The 25604-nt window shown below is 36.1% G+C and overlaps 1 protein-coding gene across 1 annotated transcript; it reads left to right on the top strand.

The window, feature by feature from the left end:
- Window positions 1-1915: 1915 nt before the first annotated feature.
- LOC100890115 lies at window positions 1916-25461 on the top strand. The gene is made up of 31 exons (XM_030996609.1): window positions 1916-2046; window positions 4659-4777; window positions 5386-5525; window positions 6527-6672; window positions 7424-7539; window positions 8151-8290; window positions 9239-9381; window positions 9925-10034; window positions 10526-10656; window positions 11244-11564; window positions 12079-12354; window positions 13022-13156; window positions 13966-14115; window positions 14438-14569; window positions 14987-15157; window positions 15809-15940; window positions 16373-16654; window positions 17078-17440; window positions 18296-18473; window positions 18804-18883; window positions 19211-19440; window positions 19954-20041; window positions 20549-20625; window positions 21231-21267; window positions 21476-21573; window positions 22445-22570; window positions 22796-22944; window positions 23471-23606; window positions 24191-24394; window positions 25086-25185; window positions 25349-25461. The coding sequence occupies exons 3-31, from the start codon at window positions 5390-5392 to the stop codon at window positions 25459-25461; spliced, it is 4500 nt and encodes a 1499-aa protein (XP_030852469.1). The 5' UTR covers window positions 1916-2046; window positions 4659-4777; window positions 5386-5389.
- The last annotated feature ends 143 nt before the right edge of the window (window positions 25462-25604 follow it).

The following is a 25604-nucleotide window of genomic DNA, read 5'->3' as shown; positions in this document are numbered from 1 at the left end:
GTGACGAACAAAATAATCGTACAAGATATGTCAATACAGTTATATCATAAACCTTTTTGATACTATATAACGATCAAATGTATTTTGCCTTTTTTATACACCCACCCCTGCTCTAGACGGGCTGTCAGTTCTGTAACCATCCAACATTAATTACAAATGATACGAGCCGAAAACATTATCAAAATTGATAAATTCAATTATTATGTAAATCATATACCTGATTACCCAAGATTCAAGGGGTCATAGTTCACTTACACTCTTCTACGTGATCTCATAACATATTTACTGAAGTGAATGTTGATTCCTAACAAATAATGAGTAATGTCAACAATATTCCGCTATATCATTTCGATGATGTTCTTGAAGCCTGGAAGTTTTTTGGTCCATAATTATATTACTCAAAAAGTAATTTTAAAGAGTATTCTTGCTGTAATTAATTAATACATCATGTTCATGCTATACGAATATGTACCATGCTCTTTGGAGGGCAGGCGCGGATCCAGGGGGGGGGGGGGGACCGAGCGGGCCTTGCCCCCTGGCCCTCCCCCAAAATTGTGACCAGAAATTTACCTTTTTATTTTTGCTCAAGGGGGGGGGGGGAGGGGGATGTTGAGTAAAATAAAAACCCACTCACTATGCTACCCCCCCCCCCCCCCCCCCCCCCCCACTGAGCAAAATATCGGCCGGCGCGATTTTTCAAATTTTCGGGATCAAAGTAGAAAAAAAAATAGTGTTCACAACAGGATTCGGGGCCCAGTCAATTGTGATTGGTGCAAGTCAGTTCCCTACTCATATATATACATGCAAGCAGGTAAAGTGACAAAAGACTGACCTGGGACAGCCACAAAAGAGAGTGACGGGCCCTTGGAACGAATCTATTCTAAATAATATACATTGTAGTAAAAAAAAGAAAAAAAAGAAGAAGATTATCAATGGATAAAAAGCTTGACTTACATTTGTTTTTGAATGAACTTAAATAACTGCATGATATAACATTAATATTCAGAGAATTCCATGTGCGAGGGCCTTGATGACTAATCAACCTCAACGTGCTGGAATCACAGCACAAAGAAGAATCGTCCTCAATATGTAATAGCCCACAGTCTACCTGTTAGAAATACGTGTTACATTGGTGGGATGAATTAAAGGGAAACCTAACATTGATAGCAAACTACTAGACAACAAAAGGCATGAAAATCAGAGAAGCAGACTGGGGAAAGTTAAGAATAAAATAAGACGAACAATGGGAAAGTTATGAATGTTTGTAATGCAAAATCACTATAGGTATTTTGGATCTTCAATTTGGCTGAATCTGTAATGTATCTGTGATGTAGTGGCGAACAACTTCCCCATTTGTTCCAACACACAAAATGACTAAAATGTCAATTGTATACAAATTCATGTCTCAAGACGGTCTGTTCTAAATAGAATATACAATGGTATGCTTTCGTTATATATTATTCGTAGTGCCCCAAGGGAGGAAGAAGAAACGATAAAAAACAAATGTTAATTATTTTTGTGTACACGACAAACGGGAGAGTATTCCAAAGACCAAATTGCCATTTTGAGATTCGAACTTATTCAGTTATCTAACTCTTCAAATATTTGTAATTCTTCTATATATTATTGGTCCGATTTTCAAACTGTCACCATTTTAATGTTTGTTTGTTTGCTTTCATACAAATTAAGTTATTACACGGGTTGGCTTGCCCTTAAATGATCTGTACTGTGCATGAATACATTGCCAATCGCTATAAAAATCTTACTTGTTATACTTGTCAACTGTTATTTGACATTATGGATTTGATAGCCTATTCAATATTTTAATTAAGTTTTCAGAAAAATTAAAGTTCAGTAGCTGTTATGCAATTTAAGCTTAATGTTTTATTTAATTCTATATAAACAGAAGATGGTTGTAGATGGCAAGAGCTCGGCGAATCTCAGTATCTCATCAAGTTCACACCTCATGCAACGCCAAGTGCTGCCAGGGAAACATGTCAAAGTTATGGCGGTGATTTGGCTATCATCAAGACAGCCGAAGTCAACGTAAGTCTAATGACACATTTTAAACAATATTCACACATTCAAGGTGATTAAGATAATTCAGGAAAGCATACGCCACAGGGCAAGCTACTAATATGTTTACCCCCGATGAAGAGACCGCACCTTTTTCTCAGAAATTAATGTATGTTGTCGCTTTCAGGTGGTTCGTGGAGGGGGTGGGGGGGGGGGGGGTAAATAAAGGCATGTTTGCTTGTCTGTATAATAGGTTTCAATGGCATTTGAAATATGTTTTCTTTCGAAAAATGCCTTTTGTATGGTTCTAGGACAATTACCCCCTGGGCAATCATCCCCCGGAGAATAACCCCCCGGAAAAGTACCCCCGAAGGACAATTACCCCCCGGAAAATTACCCGAGGAGAATTACCCCCCAAGGACAATTCCCCCCCCCCCCCGAGGATAACTAGCCTCAATGACAATCACCCCCGAGAAATTTGTAACACTGTGACGTATAATGCGAGCTTATCTCCAAACTGCTATTTACAGAAAATTTAATGAACTTTTATTTTGTTGTTATTTATGAAGTTCATTTTAGTCTTTTCCAATTATTCAATACGATGTGGGGGGGGGGGGGTGGAGTTTGCCCAATTCCCCCGTAGATTTGCTACCGAGTAAAAAACAGAAATTTAACAATACATTGCGCGCGGATGAGTACGCGTTACAGCCTCTCTCACGTCCAACAATGGCTCAGCAAAGAAATTAGGATGTAAGATTTCATTATTTTATGCATACTTTTTTTAATCAACTGATCTTGTATTTGTCTTTGTATTTTTAATGGGCCCTCATCCATGATTCGTTATCTTTATATTTGTGATGTCGTGCTGAAATATAATATGTTTTCTTGTACGTTAAAACTAATTTGAAATAGAAATTGTCTTCAAGTTATTATATACGGTGCGATGTCAAAAGAAAATAAATATCTGCTCTCTGGTAATTCATCTCATTTGATTTTTTTTTTGTAACTCGAGTGCAGGGTTTTTTAACCGGGGTGCCGCAAGAGAATGTTAGTTATCCATGTCTTTCTCCCTTGCTCGCACCCGAATATATATATTATATTTCGAGATTACAATACCACACTCATTACGTTTAAAACATGATAAATAAGGGCTACGAGAGGCCCGAATATCCTCATATTCGTGTACCAAAGTCATTGACCGAATACTTTACTTTTTATTCATGTACATTCTGCGGCAAGGTGCCCGCATACAGTACTTTAAAGGTACTTTGTCCCATTTGCAGGCCAAAAATATGAAAAGGTTAAATTCCAACGGCTTTTGAAAGATAATACTAATCTAGAACCTCCCTAACAAAAAAGGCGGAGGGGGGGGGGGGCTGCTGTTCAGCTCATTTTATGTATGTTATTGCCAAAGAAAAAAACACAGTCAGTCAGTCAATAGAATCTGACAGTGAAGTCTAGCAAGTAAACGGGTTTCCTTGCATAATTTGAATACTAGGACACTGCTAACGTTTAAATTTTACAGATAGGACATACATGACATATATTCTAATTCCTGCAAAATTCTACATAATTTGATGTTGTCTGCAAAAGGCACAAAGTATCTTTAAATCGTTTCTAGTGTGTTGATTACAAACTAATTTTTTTACCAGTTTGAAAATGTCTTCTCTTTTTTCTTTTCTTAAATGTGCCCATTCTTGTGTACATAGCACTTGACGAGAGCCAGAGTCATGCAAAATAAATAGTATGTGAAGACTTTGGGATTTGGGAAAAACTTTTAATTTCTTAAGACGGTACCGTGACTAACACAAATTTGAAATAACGCTGCTCCAGAGAAATGTATTTCTATATGCATTTTGAGAAGCGCTGGACAATTACCTAATAATCCTTCGTGGAAAACAGCAACCGCATTGGCGTTGCATACATTATAATTAAAGGGAAATGTGCAGTAATGAGGAGGAGAGCGGGTTATAGTATTTAAACGAATATGGGTTCATGCAGAGGATCTTATGGGCTCGTAACCATCTCTCAATTTGACAGATCGTCTTTTGCTATTAAATCCTGATTGTCCACGAGTGGTAGTTGTCCTCGGGTGTAGTTTTCCTAGGGGCTAATTGTCCTCGGAGATAATCATCCTGGGGGGGGGGGGGGTAATTGTCCTCGGGGGCTAATTCTCCGGTGGGTAATTTTCCGGGGGTAATTGTTCTCGGGGGGTAATTGTCCTCGAGAGGTAATTGTCCTCGGGGGTAGTTGTCCTCGGGGGTAATTCTCCGGGGGGTAATTTTCTGGGGGGGAATTGTCCTTGGGGTTAGTTTTCTGGGGGGGGGGGGTAATATTCTGGGGGTGTTTGCCCAGGGGGTAGTTGTCCTGATACGGTTTTATAGCATCATTGACAACTTACTTTAAAGGTTGAATTGCCTTTTCAACTGATGTGAGTCGTTAAAACACAAATTAATTCAATTGTATATGGTATACCAAAAATCATGTGTTTCAAGATTCAAGTCGAATCATGCACACATTGTTACTATTCCCTTCACACTTCATCTTTATAATAAAGAACGATTAACCTTACAAGGGCTTATAATGACTTACTTATTCAATGAAAATTCAAATATTTATTATTTATTTTGCTTTTAATACAGACATTTCTCAAAGAGCTACTACCTCCATGTGCATCGTGTCGTTTATATTTCTGTTACTGGTTCGGGCTTCGGAGGAGTAGCGATGGAGATTTTACCTGGCTGGATGGTACTACACTCGAGTATGTTCCTAATGATTTGTTTACTCTGTCAAGATCGGTCAAGATTGATTTAATCTGTACTTATAATTCTCCTCAAAACACTTTTCATTTAAATGTATCCAGTGTCCATTATTAATAGCATATACTTAATATCTGCTTACTTTGTAATATCTATGTTTAAAATGAATATCAAGAAGATGGAATATAAACAGCTCTGCTCAACAATAGTACATCATGATGTTACGACCAGATTTCAGCTCTACTTCTTTACCTGCTACATACTTACAATATTTATGTATCATATCCGAAGTTGAGGGGGAGGGGATAAAGTTAATGTGAATTAAAATTTGAACTCAAATTCAGTTTAATGATTGATATTCAAGCCTCCATGGTTATTCTCAATATTACACGAAAATGAAATAATAATGATAATTACAATGATGATTAAAAAAAAAAATTATATTAATGATGATGATGATAAAAATGATAATGATAATAATGATCATAATATTGATGATAATAATTACAATGCTACTACTACTCCTGATATTATTATTAATCATAATCATGATACTTATTATTAATAATGATCATAATGTGAAATTAATTTGTTATCTTTTTCCTCTAAGGTACATGTATACTGATTGGTACAGGGGCGAAGAACCCAATGAGGCTGACTCCTGGGGTTGTCTTGGTACGCGTGGCAGCCCTTCATGGTATGGCAAGGATCCACGGCTATCTTCACCGTACATTTGTGAGCGTACACGAGGTATGAATTCTGATAACTAATATTAATTGTGTTCTGGCGACAGTTGCTCCGGGCTATATTTCAACATACGTGTTAATAATAATAATAATAGCTCGTTCTTATATAGCGCTTTTCAGGACTGGAGGCCCTCTCAAAGCGCTTTACAGATAAGTATATTATTACCCTGGTCATTGGATTCAGGCTTTGACCAGCACACAATGTATGTGTATGCACATTCTCCACTCCCTGGGGAGCATTCCAGCCAGGCGTCATTTTTTACAAGCGCACACTTGCTAATCTAACCACATTAGCTTTCGCATCCTACCGGGTACCCATTGAACACCTGGGTGGAGAGTGGCAAATGTAGATCAATGTCTTGCCAAAGGACATTAGTGCTGCGGCGGGACTTGAACCACGGACCTTGTGATCCACAGTCCGGTGACGTATCCACTCGTCCACAACACCTCTAAGTGTTGTCTCGGGATCATAAGGTAATTGGGTTTTAGGTTAGAGTTAGGTTTTGGGTCGGGGTTAGCATTAGGGTAAAGTGCTGAAGTTTGGAATTCGATTAGTGTAAGAAATCTACCGAAGAGCAATTGTCGCTGGAGTATGTTTCGTACAAGCAGAATTTGAAATGCTCCTCAGATATTTTGAATATTGCGCTACTCCTTAAACGAAATCCGTTATCATCAAAACATAATAAAAAACATTTTTATCAAACCATTGTGGGATGTATGGCTGTGGTAGAACTTTTCTTTCATAACTTTCTACAAAAATGCCACTTCAACTGTTTGATTCATGTAAACAATATGCATTGAACTCTTTCGTATTCCTACAGCAACGAAATAAACAGTTTATAATTTATCTTTCAGCAATTAATTGCTGACCCCTTGTATTTGAACATTACAAAATTATCGTCGAACTGATTTTGTAGAATCAGAGAAAAGTCGACACAATTTCGTTGGTATCACAATCTTTCTCATCACGATAAACTGTCAAATAGAAATTCTGTTTTATTACAGTATTTGATGGAAGCAGTGAAGTATCATTTGGAGGTCTAGATTATTTCATCTCTCCGTCATGGCTGGCTCGGTCTTTCTCAGATGCACGGACCTATTGTCAGAATCATGGGGCGGATTTGGCACTCATCAAATCACACGATATCAACGTATGTTCAAGTATACTTCCTTTCTTTCAGCTATTGATATCCAAAATGTTGTTATCATGAAACCTTTCATATTTATGTACTTGTTGTTGTTACATTAGTAATTTATTTTATAGCAGGAAAGTTTACATAGGTATTGTGCCGGTCTGTCGCTGTGGTATTTTGGAAACAAATATTTGTATATAACACGATTGAAAGACGTAATGTGACGAAGTAGGCCAACCGGTTCCTCGTCAACGCCCATTTAAATAATTCCAAAAGGGTGATTTGTAGTTGATAGCGGATATAATATAACAGCCCTGTAAATACTGTCATAATCCTTAGTTTTGAAGCTTTCCAATATATTTCAAAACAGACTATTCTCTGATGACGCCGCTATTTCATTTATGTTTATACCGTGATATAAAGAAACTCGATCCGTTCTTTTGTTCATAATTGTGAATAGTTTGATGGATATATTACACATATTACTTCTTATAATTGTTTGTATTGACAGTACCGTAACCGTGAACAGTCTTGTCAAAGAAGCATCAAGCAGCTTCCAACGAACGAATAATTTCCACTTCAAATATAATATACTGAGGGTCAAAATGAATTCTTTAGTTATCGCCTTCCGGGTTCATTGCAGGCGATTAATCTATGCTTTGTTTAACTTTAATTATACAATCGACACGAATTGCTTTCTAGCCGTGCAAATATGAAAACATGAAAAACAAACGAGGTTTATTAGATGACATTTTTCCCTTCCCAACAGACCTTTCTTCATGTCAGGAGTTCAGAATATTCGGGATTAAGTTCCTATGTATTTTTTGGTTTGACTGATCAAGCAATTGAAGGCACATTTACTTGGATCGACGGAACACCTTTACAGTAGGTTCAATTAATATAGAATGCAAACTTAGTTGTTTCTACTTTGATATGACTGCCAAGCTCGAAATATTACTCTTTAATGATATACTTTGTAAAATGTCCATCTCATTGTTTGTAGGTTGAATAATGAACCTAACAAAACAGTAAGAAAATCGAAAATTTCGCGGACATTTTTCAAGGTAACCTGAAAATTATTAATAATTAATGAAATCCGTTTCTCTAAAAGGCAGGGTAAGCGTAATCTTAATTGATCATATTCTGATTGCTAACTCATGTTTGATATTGACATTATTGCAGTCATGACTAAAAGTACCTGCGTTTTGCATTTCGTTCTGCAATTGAGGGTGTGTGTATATTTGAAGCATTATGTTCATCTTTTGTACATGTCCAAGTGCAATTTTTAAAAATAATAAAGAATTAAGAATACAAAATTTGAAATAATCAATCAAAATATGGTATTAAGAGAGCAGTTCATTTTTTTTTTGCTTTTCGAAAACATTAATGTTTTGAGTTTGTTCTCGAGTTGCATTGGAAAGTAATGTGGGGAAGCTTGAATTTCGATTGGGGGAAGAATATTATTATAGATTATAGACGTATTATTATACACACAGGTATTCTTCATGGAAGTATCCTGAACCCAACGGCGGAAATAATGAAAATTGTGCCTCTCTACAACCTTCTAATTCAAACATGGGGTGGGTTGATGTTTCATGCAATCTCAAACGACCCTTCATATGTGAACGCTATCAGGGTGAGTCACAAGATCAATTATGTATGACCGTTTCTGTTTCTTTAACGAAAAATGGTTTGCTTTATTTCAAATTGATTAGAGTTCTATTCGGTAAAAATGTGGTACTTACCACTGTTGTCGATTGGAGCAGACTCGAGCATTTCAATTCTCCCCCATGTGCATTTTTTGTTGGATAAGTCAACTAAGTATGCGTCTATCTAGTGGCTGGGGCTTTGCATCGTCTCAAAGGTCGTCAAGATCTCGATGAAACTTATAAGCTAGAGAGCAAAGTAGGAGAGATTTTTTTCTCTCAAACTTTTAACCCCTTGAAAGCGCTTTAATTCTATCTATTATATACTATAATAAGTCATGTAAAATTACTAGCTCATGACCTAAAATAATTGTGCAAGGTTGATAGGCGAGTTGGCTTGACAAAGCTTTTTTTCCTTATTTCAAAAAGTCTTATGCATCCTATCCTACATGCCCATGCTACAAGAAGAGGTATATGTATAAGAATCCCTGCTGCATCAACGTCCTTTGGCAAGACATTAATCTTATTTTGCCACGCTCGACCCACGTGTAGTAAGTGGGTACTTTAGGATTTATCTATTGAATGCACTGAGAGCTAAAAGCTACAGGTAAAAGCGGGATTAATTAAACCCAAATTATTTGGATTTAGAGAAATGTTTTAATAATGTGATATTCATCGCTTTTATAGCAATATAGATGAAAGTCCCATGCCGGAGAGTGAGTCCATGATCTTCTCATCTCTAGTCACGTGTTTTATTAGTATGACTATGATGAATTCAATGATACTTAATGGCTTGACATTCTCTCTTCATCCTGTCTCAAAACACGAACAATATCTAACAATGGCAATCATCTTCTTATAATCAATATGTAGATGTTCCTGAAAATGAGTAAACAATATCTAACAATGGCAATCATCTTCTTATAATCAATATGTAGATGTTCCTGAAAATGAGTGGAGTCGCCTTGATGGAACCCTGTACTATATCTCACAATCCTCAATGACGTCATACTCGTTTGCTAGAAGGTTCTGCCAGGCTCAAGGAGGTGATCTTGCCCAGCCTAAAACAGAAGAAATCAATGTAAGGCTTCATAATAGGTCAAATTACAAGTATGGAACATATAAATAAAACTTAATACAACATTTAACGAGCTTTAAGTTAGCAACTGTGTGTGCAAAAAATAGAAAATAGAACATCTGTTAGGTTATAACAAGAAATTTTTCAATTCTGGAATATTTCCTCGTGTTTGGACTGTAAAAAATACAGAAATTGCTATTTAATCCTTTTTTATTTAGTATTTTATCAACCCTAAAGTCACAAATCTCTGTTATTAATTGGTAGAAACAAAGGTAATTGTTCCTTTTTATTTCGTTTCTTTTGCAAGAACAAAATGATATGTGAAAATAATCGGAAAATGGTGTAAAAGCTTTTAAAGAAGCATGATATCGTCGTGATGAGTCAATTATAAAGAAACAAAATTATATCCTTCTAGTTCAAGTTTCAATGATGCACTAGACTATAGACATATCAATAAAATTATCCCACTATCATAAACATGGCACATTAAAAATAATCATCGGTAATTTTTCTCTCTCTGATTTATTCTCTCAACGCATTGACAAGCTGCATCTCATGACGCTGGCTGAAGGTAACTCGTATTGGTTTGGACTCGATGATATCAATCAAACGGGCACGTTCCAATGGATTGATGGCACTCCACTCGATAACAATGGGTATGTGTTAACTGTATTGTTCATACACATACACAGCAATATCTTACATACCCTACTCATGACAAACTGTAAACATATCATGTTGCAGACAGAATGCAATGGGTAGAAACTAGTATGTAACTTTAATAACAGGATTAGCTGAGGAGCAAATTAATATCCATCAAGCTTAAGATTGGTTTTCTTATGGATTGATGGCACCGCCCCTCAAAAAAAGTGGAAACATTTTTGTTTTACTTTTGAAGTATTTTCATGTGGATTTCATGGAGCTTAAAATACAAGCCCTGATCATGATTTGAAATAAAGGCAAATGTACATTTACTTTTTAATTAATAGACATTTTAATTGCAGCTCGAATCAAACCGCTGACATTTCCCTTTCAAACAAGGGGATGAATATGCGGTTTAAAGAAGAATGTTTATTTTATTAAAAATATTTCTTTTATTTATACTGTGATAATACGTTGCTGTTTGGAACATATTTTACCTTTCCAGATTTCCTGCTTGGTCGAATGGTGATGCGTTTCTATTTGAGAGCGAAAGATGTGTTCATCAGAAGGTTAATAATGGATGGAGAAAACTACCATGTACATCGTATCTCAGGTTCGCATGTGAAAAACCTCCGAGTGAGTATTGGCATTATATTTCTACTATCTATATTCAGGGGTACTCCTTTATGATAGTCCATGCTCAAATGATGCTCGTTCCACCTTATAACATTACATTTTAAATGCCGCAAACAAAACAATTTATCGATTGATGAAATTCTAATATTTTGTAATCACTGTTTCAGAGCCATTGTTGGTTTCCACTTTAAACAGAATATCCCATTGTAATCCATGCTTGTACCGTTGTTTCAAAACAAAAAGTGAGATATTTTATCATTTGTAATATATAATTTGCCTATTAAACATTTTTAGTTATGTAGGCTATATCTGCAGTTGATAACCCGGGGGAAACGTGAATTCATAAAGTATCATGTATCATTTAGATTGAGTTTCCCATACATTTGTATACCATTAGTTCTAGAAGTAGAAGTAACTTTGTTAGAAAATATATGTCTGAAAGTTGCTTGGTACTCAACAACAAGTATCAAATGTTATCATGAGATACGAAATGTAAGGTTGAAGACTCGGATAAGTCATTGCCTTCTCACCGTTATGTTTATTTCCCCTTACCTAATGACTTGAAAAATATAATGATTTTCTCATAGGTCCGCGACCTATTCTTCCGGTACGTCTAGTGGCAGCTACGTCATCCCCCTTCGGAGGAGATCTGCCGAATGCTTCATTTCTCTGTCTACTCGGATCAGAGAATGAAAAGATTCTCACATTGTCCACCAGAAGACTCGTCCGTCTGACCGAGAATATAACTCCCGATAGTTACACAGCTCCAGGGAACAGCACTAATGTATCATCTGTAGTGTTAAGGCAGACTCTCCCAACTACTAAGAATGGCTCGGGATTTTTCGAATGTTCATCGGTGACAGCCAGTAGAATGACATCTGTTCCTCTTGGCATTCTTCTCTCTTCCCGTACGTATATAGGATAACACTTGTTTTTTACGATTATATACAACAACGAAAATTCCACTAAATGTAAATATTGTTAAACAGGAAATGTTCTGAATACGTTGAGATTAAAAACACTACTAAACTTACCATTTATTTTCTAATATTACTCCACTATACAAAAATGATTTATATCCGTGCTTCCATATGACTACGTCATTGTAACTTTGCTATTGTGTATTATCTATTCGTGTATATTATTTCTATTGTATATTGTTCATGTGCTTTATGTAATGCCAACAACTGAATTTCCAAATGGACCAATAAAGTTAATCTGAATCTGAACGAATGATAATATTTTAAATATATAATTCCTACTTTTACTTTTTAAGAATTTGAGTCAATGGCAATGTAAAAATGACGGAGGATGAATGGAGTGACATGGAGAGAAAGAGAAAGAATATGAAACGAGCGATGACGAAATTGTAATGAATCAGAAAAAAATCAGATTGAAATGTGAGGTGTTTTTGTTTTATAGGCGAGTTGCAACCGATTGATGGTCGGTTTACAAAGACAATATATATTGGAGATACTATCACACTCAGTGTGATGAGCACGACAGGAATGGTAGGCGAAGACGGGATAAGATGGCGGAAATTCACTGATGTAGACTGGGCTAACATTGGAATGAGTTCTGGCAGTCTATCACACACAATTCAATCTGTATCTGTCTCAGACGCCGGTGTGTATGTGACGTATAAGCATGGAACGTTGGAACACCATCAATTCAGCCTCATAAGACTCATCGTAAAAGGTTCGATTTTCTTTTCTTTACAAACATATCGAAAATATATCACTTCATATCGGTCGCAAGGATTTAAATTCACAAGGAACTTCAAAATAAATTTGGTTTTACCCTCAGCTCTGATAAACTTCATCATATCAGTAGATAGTCATTTAAAAGTAAAAGAACGGAAATCAACCAAAAACGAATCGAATCGATCGGAAGTACTTTGGTTAATAAAAATATCAATGAATATAAAGTGGTAAGTTCCAAAATTGAACGAAAGTTTCTGCATTATTAATCCTAATCGAGGAATTTTACATAACTATGGGAGTTTCATGTCCTAATGATGTGGTTCTTACCTTTTACAATGAAATACGCATTTCCATCTATTATGTGTTTTGGTTCTACTTATTTGCGATCAAGTTATGATTTCCAAAAATCATACATTTGGATCTACTTCTTTGCAATTAAGGTAATATTTTCAACCACCATGCAGGTTCCGAACTCGTCTTTTCGTGGCACTTCATTTGATTAAGCTACCCGTTTTCGAAAATCAGTGGCCTAGATCTATTCCAAGGAGTGTGTGGGTGGGGGTGGGGGGAGGGGGTGGGGTGTACCACCCATTTACAGGAATTAAGGCCCGTGTGGGATATTCATTATACATATAGTTGTTCATATTTTATCGTATTAACAGAATGCCCTTATGGAAGATGGAATCCACCATTATGCGATCGTTTGTGCGATAGTTGTTATAATGGAGGTGTATGCCACGAACTCTCAGGAACATGCATTTGTCCTCCTGGCCATGCTGGAAAGAACTGCCTCCAAGGTAAAATCAAGAAGTCCCTGTAGAAATTATTCCACTAGTCAAGAATCTTTTTTTTCCTTCTATGTCCAACACATTCGTTGCCTAATGAATCTTCACAATTATATACCCATCATCCAATGGTAATTCGAAATAAACAACAACAATACAAATGAAAATGACAGGGAGAATAAGAAGAAGACAAAGGAAAGGAAAATAAAAGAAAAAGAAACGGAAAAGATGAAATAGAAAGAGACTAATGATGAAGATGACGATGACGATGATAATAACAGAAACAATAATATTGATAATAACAATAACAGTACTAATGATGATAAACATAAACTAATACTTGTAATAATAATGAAACAATGATTATTTTATTACGTACATATATAACCTTCGTAAGAAAATGAACTGTTTTAATTTGTTTTGTTTCCATAAGTAACTATTAGTTTAATTCAATGTTTATTTGCCAATGATTATAAGGACTCAAAACAGATTCTTTTCCAATCAAAACAAGAATAAATAACAATTTAATTGCTTGGGATTTTGGACAGTTTTGAATGATTGTTATAGGTTTAGATATTACACGCTATTCTTTTCTCATTTTACATAAAATTTCATTTGTATTATATTTGTTTAATATCATATTATAACATATATTTGATTTCAATGTTTATTAGTATTTAAATTGTTGAATCACTTGCGTTCAATGTCTACCGACAGGATTTTAAAAGTCGACACTAAAACAGAAAAAACAGCGAGAAATTGGATGAAGGACCTTTTTAGAACATGTGATTAATCTAAAAATATATTTATATTTCATGCAGCGTGTGGGATGCACAGGTTTGGCTGGGACTGTGAGTTTGAATGTGGACCCGGTCAGCCTCTGGACAAGTGTGCTGGAAGTCAGATCTGTCTACCTGATCCTTATGGATGTACCTGTTTAGCTGGATATACAGGAATCTACTGCAATGAAAGTAAGTGCTTAATCTTACTAGTCATATCATGACTAACATTTGGGAGAAATCAGAAACCTTCGGAAAAAATTTTATATTTTAACTTTGTGTTCTATACATTTTGTACGGTTCAAATTAGACCCTTACCCAGAATTTGCCTAAGATCGATTATACTTGGGAGATATTTTTGGTAATACCTCAACATATTAATATAATCATAAATAGAGGGTACATATATGCAAACGGATTCTCAGGATTTCAGAACGGGTACATGTTCTGGGGAGCAAATGTAATAAACAATATTGTAACGAGCCTACATATACCTCATCTATTTGTCTTAAAGCATGTGTAGATGGTATGTTTGGAGCTGATTGTCTTCAAGAATGTCACTGTACTGATGGAGTTGAGTGTGATGACGTCACTGGAGGATGTTCTGGAGATTGCTCGCAAGAATGGTCTGGACCAGCATGTCAAGGTACAATCATTTACTTTACTGGAAAATGACATACGACGGTTCATAACAATGCTGATTTAAATTTCCTTGTAACAAAAGAAAGACCCGAATAAAGATTAAGACTTGCATATTGACTATTTCTACCAACGCAATATTTTAAGAATATTCCTATGCAGCGATTTTAATCCAACTCTAGAAAACAAGAACTTCTTTGTGTTTTATCCAACACTTTGTGCACGGTAGAACGATACAAGATTTACGGAATAAAAATACATATTGCCTTCATTCTGTTTCTGTTTTTAACGTAATAGACATAGTGAATACGTACGCATATTACAGGAAGGTCTTCTCTTAACGTTCATGCCCGTGAATTTTTTTTCAACGTTATTATTATTATAATTATTATAATTCTTTTATAAATACATTTCCTCATTTTAGTTCCTTCTGTTTGCCCACACGGATACTTCGGGTCTAACTGTACACAGAAATGCAATTGCATGAATGGCACAGCATGCCTTAAAGATTCTGGATACTGTGACGAGGTTGAAGGGCGATGCGACTTGGGATATGTTTCTGACTCTGTCGAGTTCCCGGCCAATTGTATGACATGTAAGAATATTCGTAGTGATCTTGTAGCGCAGTAATATATATATTTTATGTCGGATAGTTTTTGCGCTCTATAAATGTATTATTATTCTTATTATTATTGATTTGATTTGATTTGATTTATTGGTTTCGGCATCTTTTTTCTTTTTTTCATTATACAATATAAATGTATTATTATCATTATTACTATGAATGTATTATTGTTATAAATGTATTATTATCATTATTACTATAAATTTATTATTATTATTATTATTATTATTAATGTATTATTATTATTTTAAGTTTAAAAACAACAATTTGTTTACGAATCCTCGCATGAAAGTCCCTACCATTTTATCAATGTATAAACATTGATCAAACCCATTTCCTAGTATATTTTATGACAATTATTGAAATACATTGATATGAAATCATCAACATCTCTAGGTGACCAAAGAGCTCTTAATACCCATTGCTAAACTTGTTCACTATCATGATTGACTATTTAAAAGACCTGTAAAAGGCTTTATGATATTATACCTGAACATTTGGTATCTGTTTATTCTCATAAACTCACCAATATTATGCGATATTCCTTCCTTCATTTCAATTTAAATTCTAGTTTTATGGAAGATGGAATTTCTCCTTAGACAATTTATTTATCTTGTTTAGTTTCAGGATGTTTCAGCTCTTGTTCGAAGACATGCCATTGTTCTGGTGGTGCCGAGGATTGTAACTTTCTGACTGGTAATTGTTCTTCATCCACCTGTCATCCAAGATGGACCGGGGATAAATGCCAAACAGGTAGCTAGGATTGAATTCATGCTCCTGCCAAGTGTCCCAATAATAATATTACGGAAATTAAGCATGATTCGATTCTTCCATATTATATAAATTTCATTGATATAAAAAATACATTCAGTATCACTTCTGAGCTGCTTATATTATTCAAGTAGTGAATCAAAGAAGAACTTTTTCGATTTGAAGCTTACCAACCATCTTTAGCCATCATAGTATGTCAGGACGATCGCAAAAGACTTGATAAATTAAAGTACATGAATCTCAATAGCCTTTTGCATAAAGTTTTGAATGTATTAATTGATGGTGTTAACAAGTTCGAAAGTGGTTTATACCTGCTATAGAGTGGGGTAGGGACATTGGACTCTCCCTCTCTGCCTGTTTGTTGAACTGCCATCCAAGTTTCAATATGCTGTTGTGCGCTTTTACCAAAATTAGATCGATTTGAGACGAGCTTGGAAAAGACCAATCCAGGAGTGGCGATCTTCTCCTGTTCCTTCACAGCGTCACCAGAACAACATCTTTCCTCTGAATATGTAAAGGCAGCTGTAGGAACGCTCTGGATAACTCTCAATATGTCTGATACTTTAGGAACAACCCTCAATAATTCTTTCATTCACTTGTATACGGGGACAGAAGAACCCATTTACTGCTTCATCGGGGTGCCTGAGAATTTCTCAGAGTTTGCTTTCGTAAGGCTTCCTCCAAGAGTTTTCTTTGGTAAGCAATCACCATAGCAATGAACAGTTTCCATTTTGTACTCTACACGTTTTTAAATGAATTATTCGTTTTAAAAACAATAACATGTAACACATACCTTCCAAATAGAATTATAACATTACCTTATCAGTTTTTATTCTGGTTATTATCTATTATGCATGTTTGGTTATTACAGTATCGAACATTTTGCATATCAATTGCGAAAGATTATGTCCCATATTTTTACCATGCAATAAACTTGTAGTTAGTAAAATGAAATAATAGTTACAAGATTTCAAGGTTCAATTAATAGATTCGTAACCTGCTTACTTTTGCTCTTATATACTTTGGTGGCGAATGGGGAAGGGAAAAAACCAATGAGTTACAATAAATGAGTCCTATATTTTACCAAATGTCTCTATGTCAATTTCTTACACTTTGCAGTTTTACCAAGTTTTAATGGAGAACCAGAACTACTTGAAAGTGGATACTTCCACGCAGCCTTCAGTTGGAGACAATGGGACCCTAGGTCTGATACCGGGGACGGACCTATTGTTGGATACAAGATCTACGTGCGATCAGGTAGAAATGTCGTGTTGGCTAAAGAAGTACAACCTCCAAGCATGGTGAACAAAACGGACCGTTCCGTATCGAAGAGGTCTGCTGAGAATGCTACTGAGATGGTCATGTATAACGCCAGTGGACTTGAACCAGGATCTACGTACTCTGTTCAGATTGCAGCGATACGAGATGGTATCAAAGGTGAAGGAGAACAAGGACCAGTATTGACAATTACAACAAGAAGTCGTAAGTTTTATAATTAATTTGTATTACATTGCATTGTGAGCCCTTTCATCTAAATTCTGTCGAAAATCAACTCAGGGCAATTTCTATACATTAAGGCATATCCCATAGAATATATATTCGGATTATACAATGCATCATTGCACTTTTCAGACATTTCAGGCTATCGGATTTGCTATAGGATGATTTTTCAAAAGTATCTGCGATAGTATTCATAGCAATTTAATAACAAGGGATATGTTCACAATACTACAAAAACTTTTCTGCTGGACAGCTACCCTCTGCCCTATCCTTATATAGGTAAAATGCTCTCTTTGAGTAAGCGGGACAAAATCAAAGAAACATGCACACACTTTGCAAATATTATTGTACTGTCCAGCACGTAATACCACGGGGTTCCCTAACGGGTTTTTATTTTCTTTAATCTTTTCAAACATTTATTTAAAGGGTCGAAATGAAATACAATCGCCACCGTTCAATGAGATTTCTTCCAACTTAATCGCGCATGCTTTTTAACCGTAATCAATTTTATGTTGAAAACAATGTTATGCGTGTAATCAAACTGTTAAGCGGGAAGTCCACCCTGATATTAATTTAGTTTAAATTGAAGCAGAACAATGAGAGGGAAAGGTCAGTGAAAGTTTGAGCAAATTCCGATTAAAAATGGGAACATCATTTACATTTGCAGTTTCGATCAATAAAACTCAAATTTTCTTTGCTATTGATGACAGAATATATATTTTTCCCATATACAGGGGCTGAATAGAAACATATTTGCAAACTGAGTTTGAAAAATTTCTTGAAGGAAAATAATAAGGTCTGATTTCATTACTCTCTTTCGTTTTATCACAAATTGAGTTCCTGTTCCATCGACTACACCGAGTCCATCAACCGTTTCGACTGCAGTAATGACTGGACTAGGTGTTGGTGGTGTAAGTGGCGGTTCTATAGCACCGGCAGCTGGGGGAGCCGTGGGCGCCATTTTGATCATTTTGATTATCATCATTGTAGTCATCATCGTGTTCAAACGACGAAGGTTTGTGAACTATTTTCTATTTTCAGTCATCATTCGAATTTACCATGTATTATGCTGTAATTCATGTATATCGTAATTATATCGTAATCCAGTATGGGTACTACCATACTTTCAATGTGAGTGGAAACTTATTGATGTACGGACTTTAAGAACAAGAAGAATAGGAAAATCAATGTCTATCAATATTCTGATAATTCTCTATTTGTCTCTTCAATGAATACTTTATCGATAAAGTCTGATATTTACCAGCTCTCGTAAATTTCTCTTCTTGTCACATATTGTTCGCTTTCGATAGTTTGCATTAAAACTTCTTTTTTTTTCTTTTTAAAGAAATGATAATCCATCTAAAATAGAAAACATCGAGGACCGATTTCAGGCATCAGCTGATTTCCAAGACACTTCATTAGAAGGTAGGCATTTGTTTTGTATTGTAAGTATTATGATCAAGTTAAATAATTGTAATCATCAAAATAGCATGGAGCGACAAGGTAATTGACAAAAAAGTGACTTCATATTTCGTTTTTTTAACTCCATATAATTCTGACAATTCAATTATTCCCTCCACCGTTTCATGATGTAACAAACCAGGCAACTTTTTGAGAGAAATACAAATGAATCAAGTGTAAGGAACCAAGTATTTCTTTGGTTATTTGTTGTACATAGGCTGATGCCACGCTAGGTCTCTTCCTCATACAAAAGAAGTACATGCTAACTTTTTTCTGTTTGTATTATGTCAGAAAATGATTACTGTGGTGGGCATGCAAGGAGCACAAGACCTAAACCAGCTGTAGCAGTCAAGAAGCCTCTTTTACAGGAAACTAAATGCTTAGACCTTGATTCCACCGAGGGATCTCCTGGCAGATCTAGCAACAAACCTCTTGGCAAACGTCAACCGATACCCGTGGCTCAGTTTCCTGCGTTTATCGAAAACAACAGACACAGTGCGCTCTTCTCCGGGGAATTTCATGTAAGTTAAATGAATACACTTTCTATTAACAAGAAATATGTCTTCTTTTTTTAATGTTTTACGCTTGACAAATGTTTTGGCAAGGGAATGTGTGCTAATTTATGTATTCCTGTGCTGTTGAGAACACGAGGTAGCAAGCTCTCTTTGCAGTGCGTTCGATCAGGGGATCAGCCGCTGTTCTATCAATGTCATACCATTCGAGATTCATTGTCCTAACAAGATCTTTCCTGATATGAATCAAATGACGTGATAGAATAAAGACTCAATAAAATAGTTTGGTAAAAAAGCATAACTATTCGATTTTAGAAAGTCTATCGTCGTGGGAATTATTGTTTTATATTTTCACCTTAGGGTCCACCAAATTTCTCTCTACTGAAACGCAGACCCTTCATTTCATACTGCATACAATCGAAATAATGTATTGTCAGCCACCTTTTGCTCTAGTCTCGAATATAGACCTCATGTTTATTTGTAGTATTTCTTTCTGAAAATTATATTTCTTTTCTCTTCTAGGACTTACCTGGCCCAGACATCTATCCTCAGACCGTGGCTCAAAAGGAGATCAACCTCAAGAAAAACAGATACAAGAATATCTTACCATGTGAGTATATAAAATAACATGTCCTTTGTTATGTTGTTAGGACTTGTTAGGTATAGCTATACAAGTTGGTGCAATGAACTTAAAGCTCCAGATAATGTATTTATCGTTGTGTTGATAAAAGTAGTTTGCAACTGTAGCGCTGATTGCTGCAATGGAGAATCATAATTCGTATGATTTACAGTGTACCAATGTATTTACTGATGTATGCTATCAGTTCAATATCATAATTTTATTTTTATAATATGAGTTTTAAATATTTATTCTGTAAAGAGACGTTGCGAGTTTTATTAAACTCTCAATAAAAACAAATTAAAGATTTATGTCCGTAGTCGAATCTCTTCATTTGAAACCTAAATAGTGTTTTTTGTTTTTAATGTTCGCTTTAATTTCTATGCTACTCTACCGGAAATTGATAACGAAGATAAACGACAAAAAGGACTAAACAAAAAACATCAGTTAAAAGCTACGGGCTAAATTTATTTTGTTTATATCCTATCTTTTATCCAGATGATTCGGCGAGGGTGAAGTTAGAAGTAATCGACGATATCCCTCATTCCGATTACTTTAACGCTTCTTACATTCCCGTAAGTAAGGTGGCATGTATCAATTTATTTATACTTTAATTATGAAAAGATTGTCATTTCACCGTTTCATTTTATTATGATGTTATAAAGTGAGTCATCCTTCAATGAAGCGTCCAATGTGATATATTGAATCAAATTATGCGATAGAATTAACCCCCCCCCCCCCCCAAAAAAAAAAAAAAAAAAAATGTTATTTTAACAGGATGTAGCATGAGTTGACGGACTACCTGAAGTAGATGACACGTTTTCTACGCTGGATCTTTACACAATCCATACACAAGCACATACATATCTACACATACGCGCACGCGCACACACACACACACACACACACACACACACACTCACGATACAAACACACCCGCGCAACTACCCACTCACTCACGCACAACACACATAGCACACATGTGATGGATATCCTACCATTGGTTGAAGCTGTAATATAATTCCTTATATGACTGGGATTTTCTCGATCTTCTTTTCTGACAAAGCAGTGCTATATTAAAACAGAGATTACAATTCTCCTCAAGCTTTGATATTTGTAAAGTTGCATTTTGATCTACTTTTGATTAAATGAACTATATTTTTGTTCCCTTCACATACAGAGTTTTGACAATGACAAGGCTTACATTGCATCACAAGGTATGTCCATTCTCATTTCTCCGTCACGTTTAACAAGGATTCATTTATTAATACAAATTGTAAGACGTATATTTGTAGGTAACTCTATTTCAACTTAATATGTTTTTTGTTGTATGAACGAAATAATACACTGAAGCAAGACATAAGTCATTGTCATATAGCAATTGAAAATGTGATTTTCGATGAGCCCATAATTTATGTTTTTAAGGACCCAACATTGCGTCTATGGATGATTTCTGGAGGATGGTCTGGCAGGAAAATGTGACGACTATTGCCATGGTAACGAAGCTCAAGGAAGGAGATAAGGTCAGTCAATAGTATTTTCATTCCAACGATATTTTCACTCGAATTATAGAATTCAGATGACTAAAGTCAGTTTGATTACTATTTCAGCTTTAATATCTTCCTTTATATCTTCTTAACACTTGCTTTTGTTTATTTTGGTACCAGAGCCATCACTGGATACTCCTGACCATGAACACCTTAAAAACAATGTGAACCTCGAATTATTCTGATACTCCGACTTATTGATTAATTATGTTTATATCCTAACGTCTACACAGATGTGTTGATCGCGACCGCTGATAGACACCAGTCACATTAGGGAAAGCCCCCTTTCTATAATATAAAATTGAACATGAACTTAATATAACGCATGTAGTTACACACCAACATTTACAGAGCGGCGTTTTTAATATTAAAACAAGTATTGCTCAATGTAAATAGTAGGCTTACAAGTAGTGTTCTAGGAAAGACGGATGATTAATTAACTATACTATGGCTTAGTCGTAGTGGAGTAGATTATGCACTTAACATGGAATGCAAAGGCCCGTTGGTTCGATCCCCTTCAAATCATTATTCTACATTTGCCAATCCGTATTCAGGAGAGACGACGGAAGCATTTGCGTTATAGTAATTGCCATATGCCCTTACGATGACCATAATTATGGTAGGAAAACTTTCCAGGTATTGGAGATTGTGCACATTGTGCGTGAATAATTGACCGGGATAATGGTATCTGTAAAGCGCCATTAAACACGTTATTTTGTAATAAGCGCTACATAAATACAGATTATTTTTGGTATTATTATTAAACAAGACATATTATATTTTTCTGCTGAGATAAAAGCGTAGAGTTCTTTGATTTGATTTATTTATGTTTAATTGCTTGGAATAGATCAAATGCCGCCAATATTGGCCTAATCGACAAGGCGATTCGGTGAAGAATGGAAATATCAAAGTGGAACTGGTTTCCCTGGATGCATGCACAGGTGGAATTAAACGGACAATGAAGATGATAAAGGTAGGTATATAACAAATCTGCATATACATTGTTACGTCACATCTTGAGCCCTTTTTGTCTTTCCGCCGGGAAGACGTTCCAAAACTAAGTTTAGTGCATGAAAACACTGGAAAAGGTGACACCATTGACATTAAAACGGATAAAGATGTTTGATAATCGGTAAGAAAGTTTCTTTAAAATTCATTCATTCTCACTGTGCATGACATGTGTTGTTCTCCCTACTAGGGTGACGACTATAGGACCGTCACTCAGTTCCACTTCACAGAGTGGCCTGACAAGGGTGTTCCTAAGCACACCTCATCACTGCTCAAGTTCATCAAGGAAGTCAAAGCTGATCATGGACAGTTCACTCATCCTCTGATCATTCATTGCAGGTAGGCTTCTTGGTCAATTTCAACTTGATTTTAAAAAATACCATGGACGCGATCGTCAAGGCTCTCAAGAAATCAAGTCAATGCACTTTGTTGTATTATTTTTTTGTTATCAAGTTCGGATTACATAGTATGTCATCGTATTGCTCGCACATTGTTTTAGATGACGCCCACGGTTATTGAAATCGGCTGAGGCTTATTTTTTCGAAAGTCTTTAAGATCATGGAAATGTTAAATTGTTTAAGATATACAACAAAACTATGAGAATTAGGAATGACACCAGTAGATTCCAACCGAAATAGAGCTTCTTAATATAAGAGGGTATAATGCTAGGGCTTTACTACAGGGAAACCTTGTGTTCCACACTTACGCATATTGATATTGCTTGAACATTTTGCTCACTTTTGTTTTATCGTTCAATAGCTAGTGTGCGTGGACATAGTTATCTCCAGAGAGAATGCAACTTGACGCTAACAAATCACATTTTAAACACATAACTTATTAGTTGACCGTTATATTTTCTATCCAGTGCTGGTGTTGGGCGAACAGGCGTGGTGATCAGTATCGATAGCGTCGTAGCTCACGCCAAAACAACTAGAATGGTAGATGTCTTCAACTTCGTGACGAACATCAGACAGAAGCGACCATTCATGGTCCAAACACAGGTCAGTTACCTCTTAAACATCAACTGCTGCTGCCGTTGGACACACAATCTTTTAAGTTGAGACACTGATAAGACCGATGGATTTCAATCTAATGTGTGCACACTTTTGCGGAGACTGATATTATAATTATTCTGCGTGACGTTAGTGGAATTAAAAACAATATCAGGAGGCATAATAATAATGATAATAATAATAATAATAGGTTCTTGTATAGCGCTCATGTCTGTCAAACACTCCTGGCGCTCCCGATTACTACCCTGGCTTTAGCACGGCTGGACATTAGTGCCGCGGCGGGACTCGAACCGTGATCGACAGTCCCGTGACATATCCACTTGACCACGACACCTCTACATATGCATGTAAACATCGTTTTTTCCCCTCTTTTTTAAAAGATTTAAATAAAAAAAGTATCATAGGAAATGGTTTTGATAACAAGATCATTAACGTGAAATGAGCATTAGATATTGTTTGTTCTACACTTACTTCTTATGTTTCACGTATTCTCGCATGTCGTAAATCTGACTTTTTTTTTAGCAGATGAGATGTAATTTATTTCGAAGCATTCGTTCCTTAAATGAATACAGGAGCAGTATGCCTTCATCTATGGGGCTGTCCTTGAGGATCTTCTCTGGAGGAATACCCTGATCCCTGTCGTTCATTTCACTGATCATCTACAAGACTTACACTCTTCAGGCGATGGACGTGGACGGTCCAAGATGACCAAGGAGTTCCAGGTAACACATCCCAATCTTCATCAGAAGTTGATCATTAATGAATGTCTGGTGACAGTTACGTCCTTTATTTCTTTCCCCAGGTCGTCTGCCAAGGGCAGATCCACACACCACACACACACGCCCTATGTAGGTCTTTCTCCACCTCTTTTAACATTTATATCCTACATTAATAGACTACATTATTTTATAGACGGGAGGTTCAGGAAACCTGGACGAGAGAAAGAGAGAGAGAGAGAGGGAGAGAGAGAGAGAGAGAGAGGGGGAGGGAGAGGGGGAGGGCATGGTGAGCATTATATCTTAGTTTCAACGAAACTACTTAAAAAAAATGGCCTGTGTCCAGAGGAAACATTTTATGGACTAAGAGAAAAAATCCCATTCACAAACCAGCTCTTGGGCTCCTGTGATGAAAATGTTAGGGATGTCGTGATCCGTGAATTTATGCACTGTGAATCAAGTGAGCACTACCTAAACTTAGGTTGAGTGAATGAATACCTACTAGGAGGTAAATATAATGTATTGAGTGCTTCCAGAACCTTTAGGCAGCTAGGCTAAAGCCAAGATAATAAGACAACAGTATTAACACCTTGAAAATCCCCTGCGGTGGATAAAATGCGCAGTACGTACATGTAATATTAAAGCTGAATCAATATTTCTGCATGCGTGAAAATATACCAGACCTAAAGTTGATTATTATCAAAGTAATTCTTTATGTAAATGAAACATCATACTCTCTGATTTTAATCAGACCTTGAAGAGCCTCTGTCCCGATCCTCCCGCTTCTCATACAAGATCAGGACGGACTCCAGATAATCAACCAAAGAATAGATACGGGAACAACCTACCATGTAAGTAATGTAAGGATACCCCAAAATAATTTATCTATAAACATTAGAAAACCAAATGGTTAACAGTTTAAAATATTTTGTGGAATACCCAAGTTCAACGCCGGACTGTTATCACCGTCGTTATGAATCTGAGTCTCTCTTTAATGTGTATCTAATTTTGCAGGGATGTCACTAGAATTGGGTGAACTCAACAGACCACCCCTTTCATCTCCCCTCAGTCTAAGACTGTTCCTCCCCTCATTGAAAATCTTCTGCCCGCCCCTACCCCACTCTTAAATGTCGATCCCATTCGGCTCCTGTACAACACTTGAGGATGCCCCTTTCCAGTGGCGTAGACAGGTTCGTACACCTGGGGGGGATGACTCAGGGGCGGATCTAGCTTTTTGCTCAGGGGGGGGGGGGTTGACCAATAATGACGA

The sequence above is a fragment of the Strongylocentrotus purpuratus genome, unplaced genomic scaffold, assembly GCF_000002235.5.
Source record: "Strongylocentrotus purpuratus isolate Spur 01 unplaced genomic scaffold, Spur_5.0 spur5_scaffold_3, whole genome shotgun sequence".
Lineage (NCBI taxonomy): Eukaryota > Metazoa > Echinodermata > Echinoidea > Camarodonta > Strongylocentrotidae > Strongylocentrotus > Strongylocentrotus purpuratus.
This window is presented reverse-complemented; position numbering and strand designations above follow the sequence as displayed.

Excerpts from the sequence above, each read along its gene's own strand:
- LOC100890115 (XM_030996609.1), top strand. The coding sequence starts at position 5,390 with ATGTATACTGATTGGTACAGGGGCGAAGAACCCAATGAGGCTGACTCC. Across the intron at positions 13,157-13,965 it reads TGGAAAGAACTGCCTCCAAG|CGTGTGGGATGCACAGGTTT; the intron begins GTAAAATCAAGA and ends TATTTCATGCAG. Across the intron at positions 20,042-20,548 it reads ATACAAGAATATCTTACCAT|ATGATTCGGCGAGGGTGAAG; the intron begins GTGAGTATATAA and ends TCTTTTATCCAG.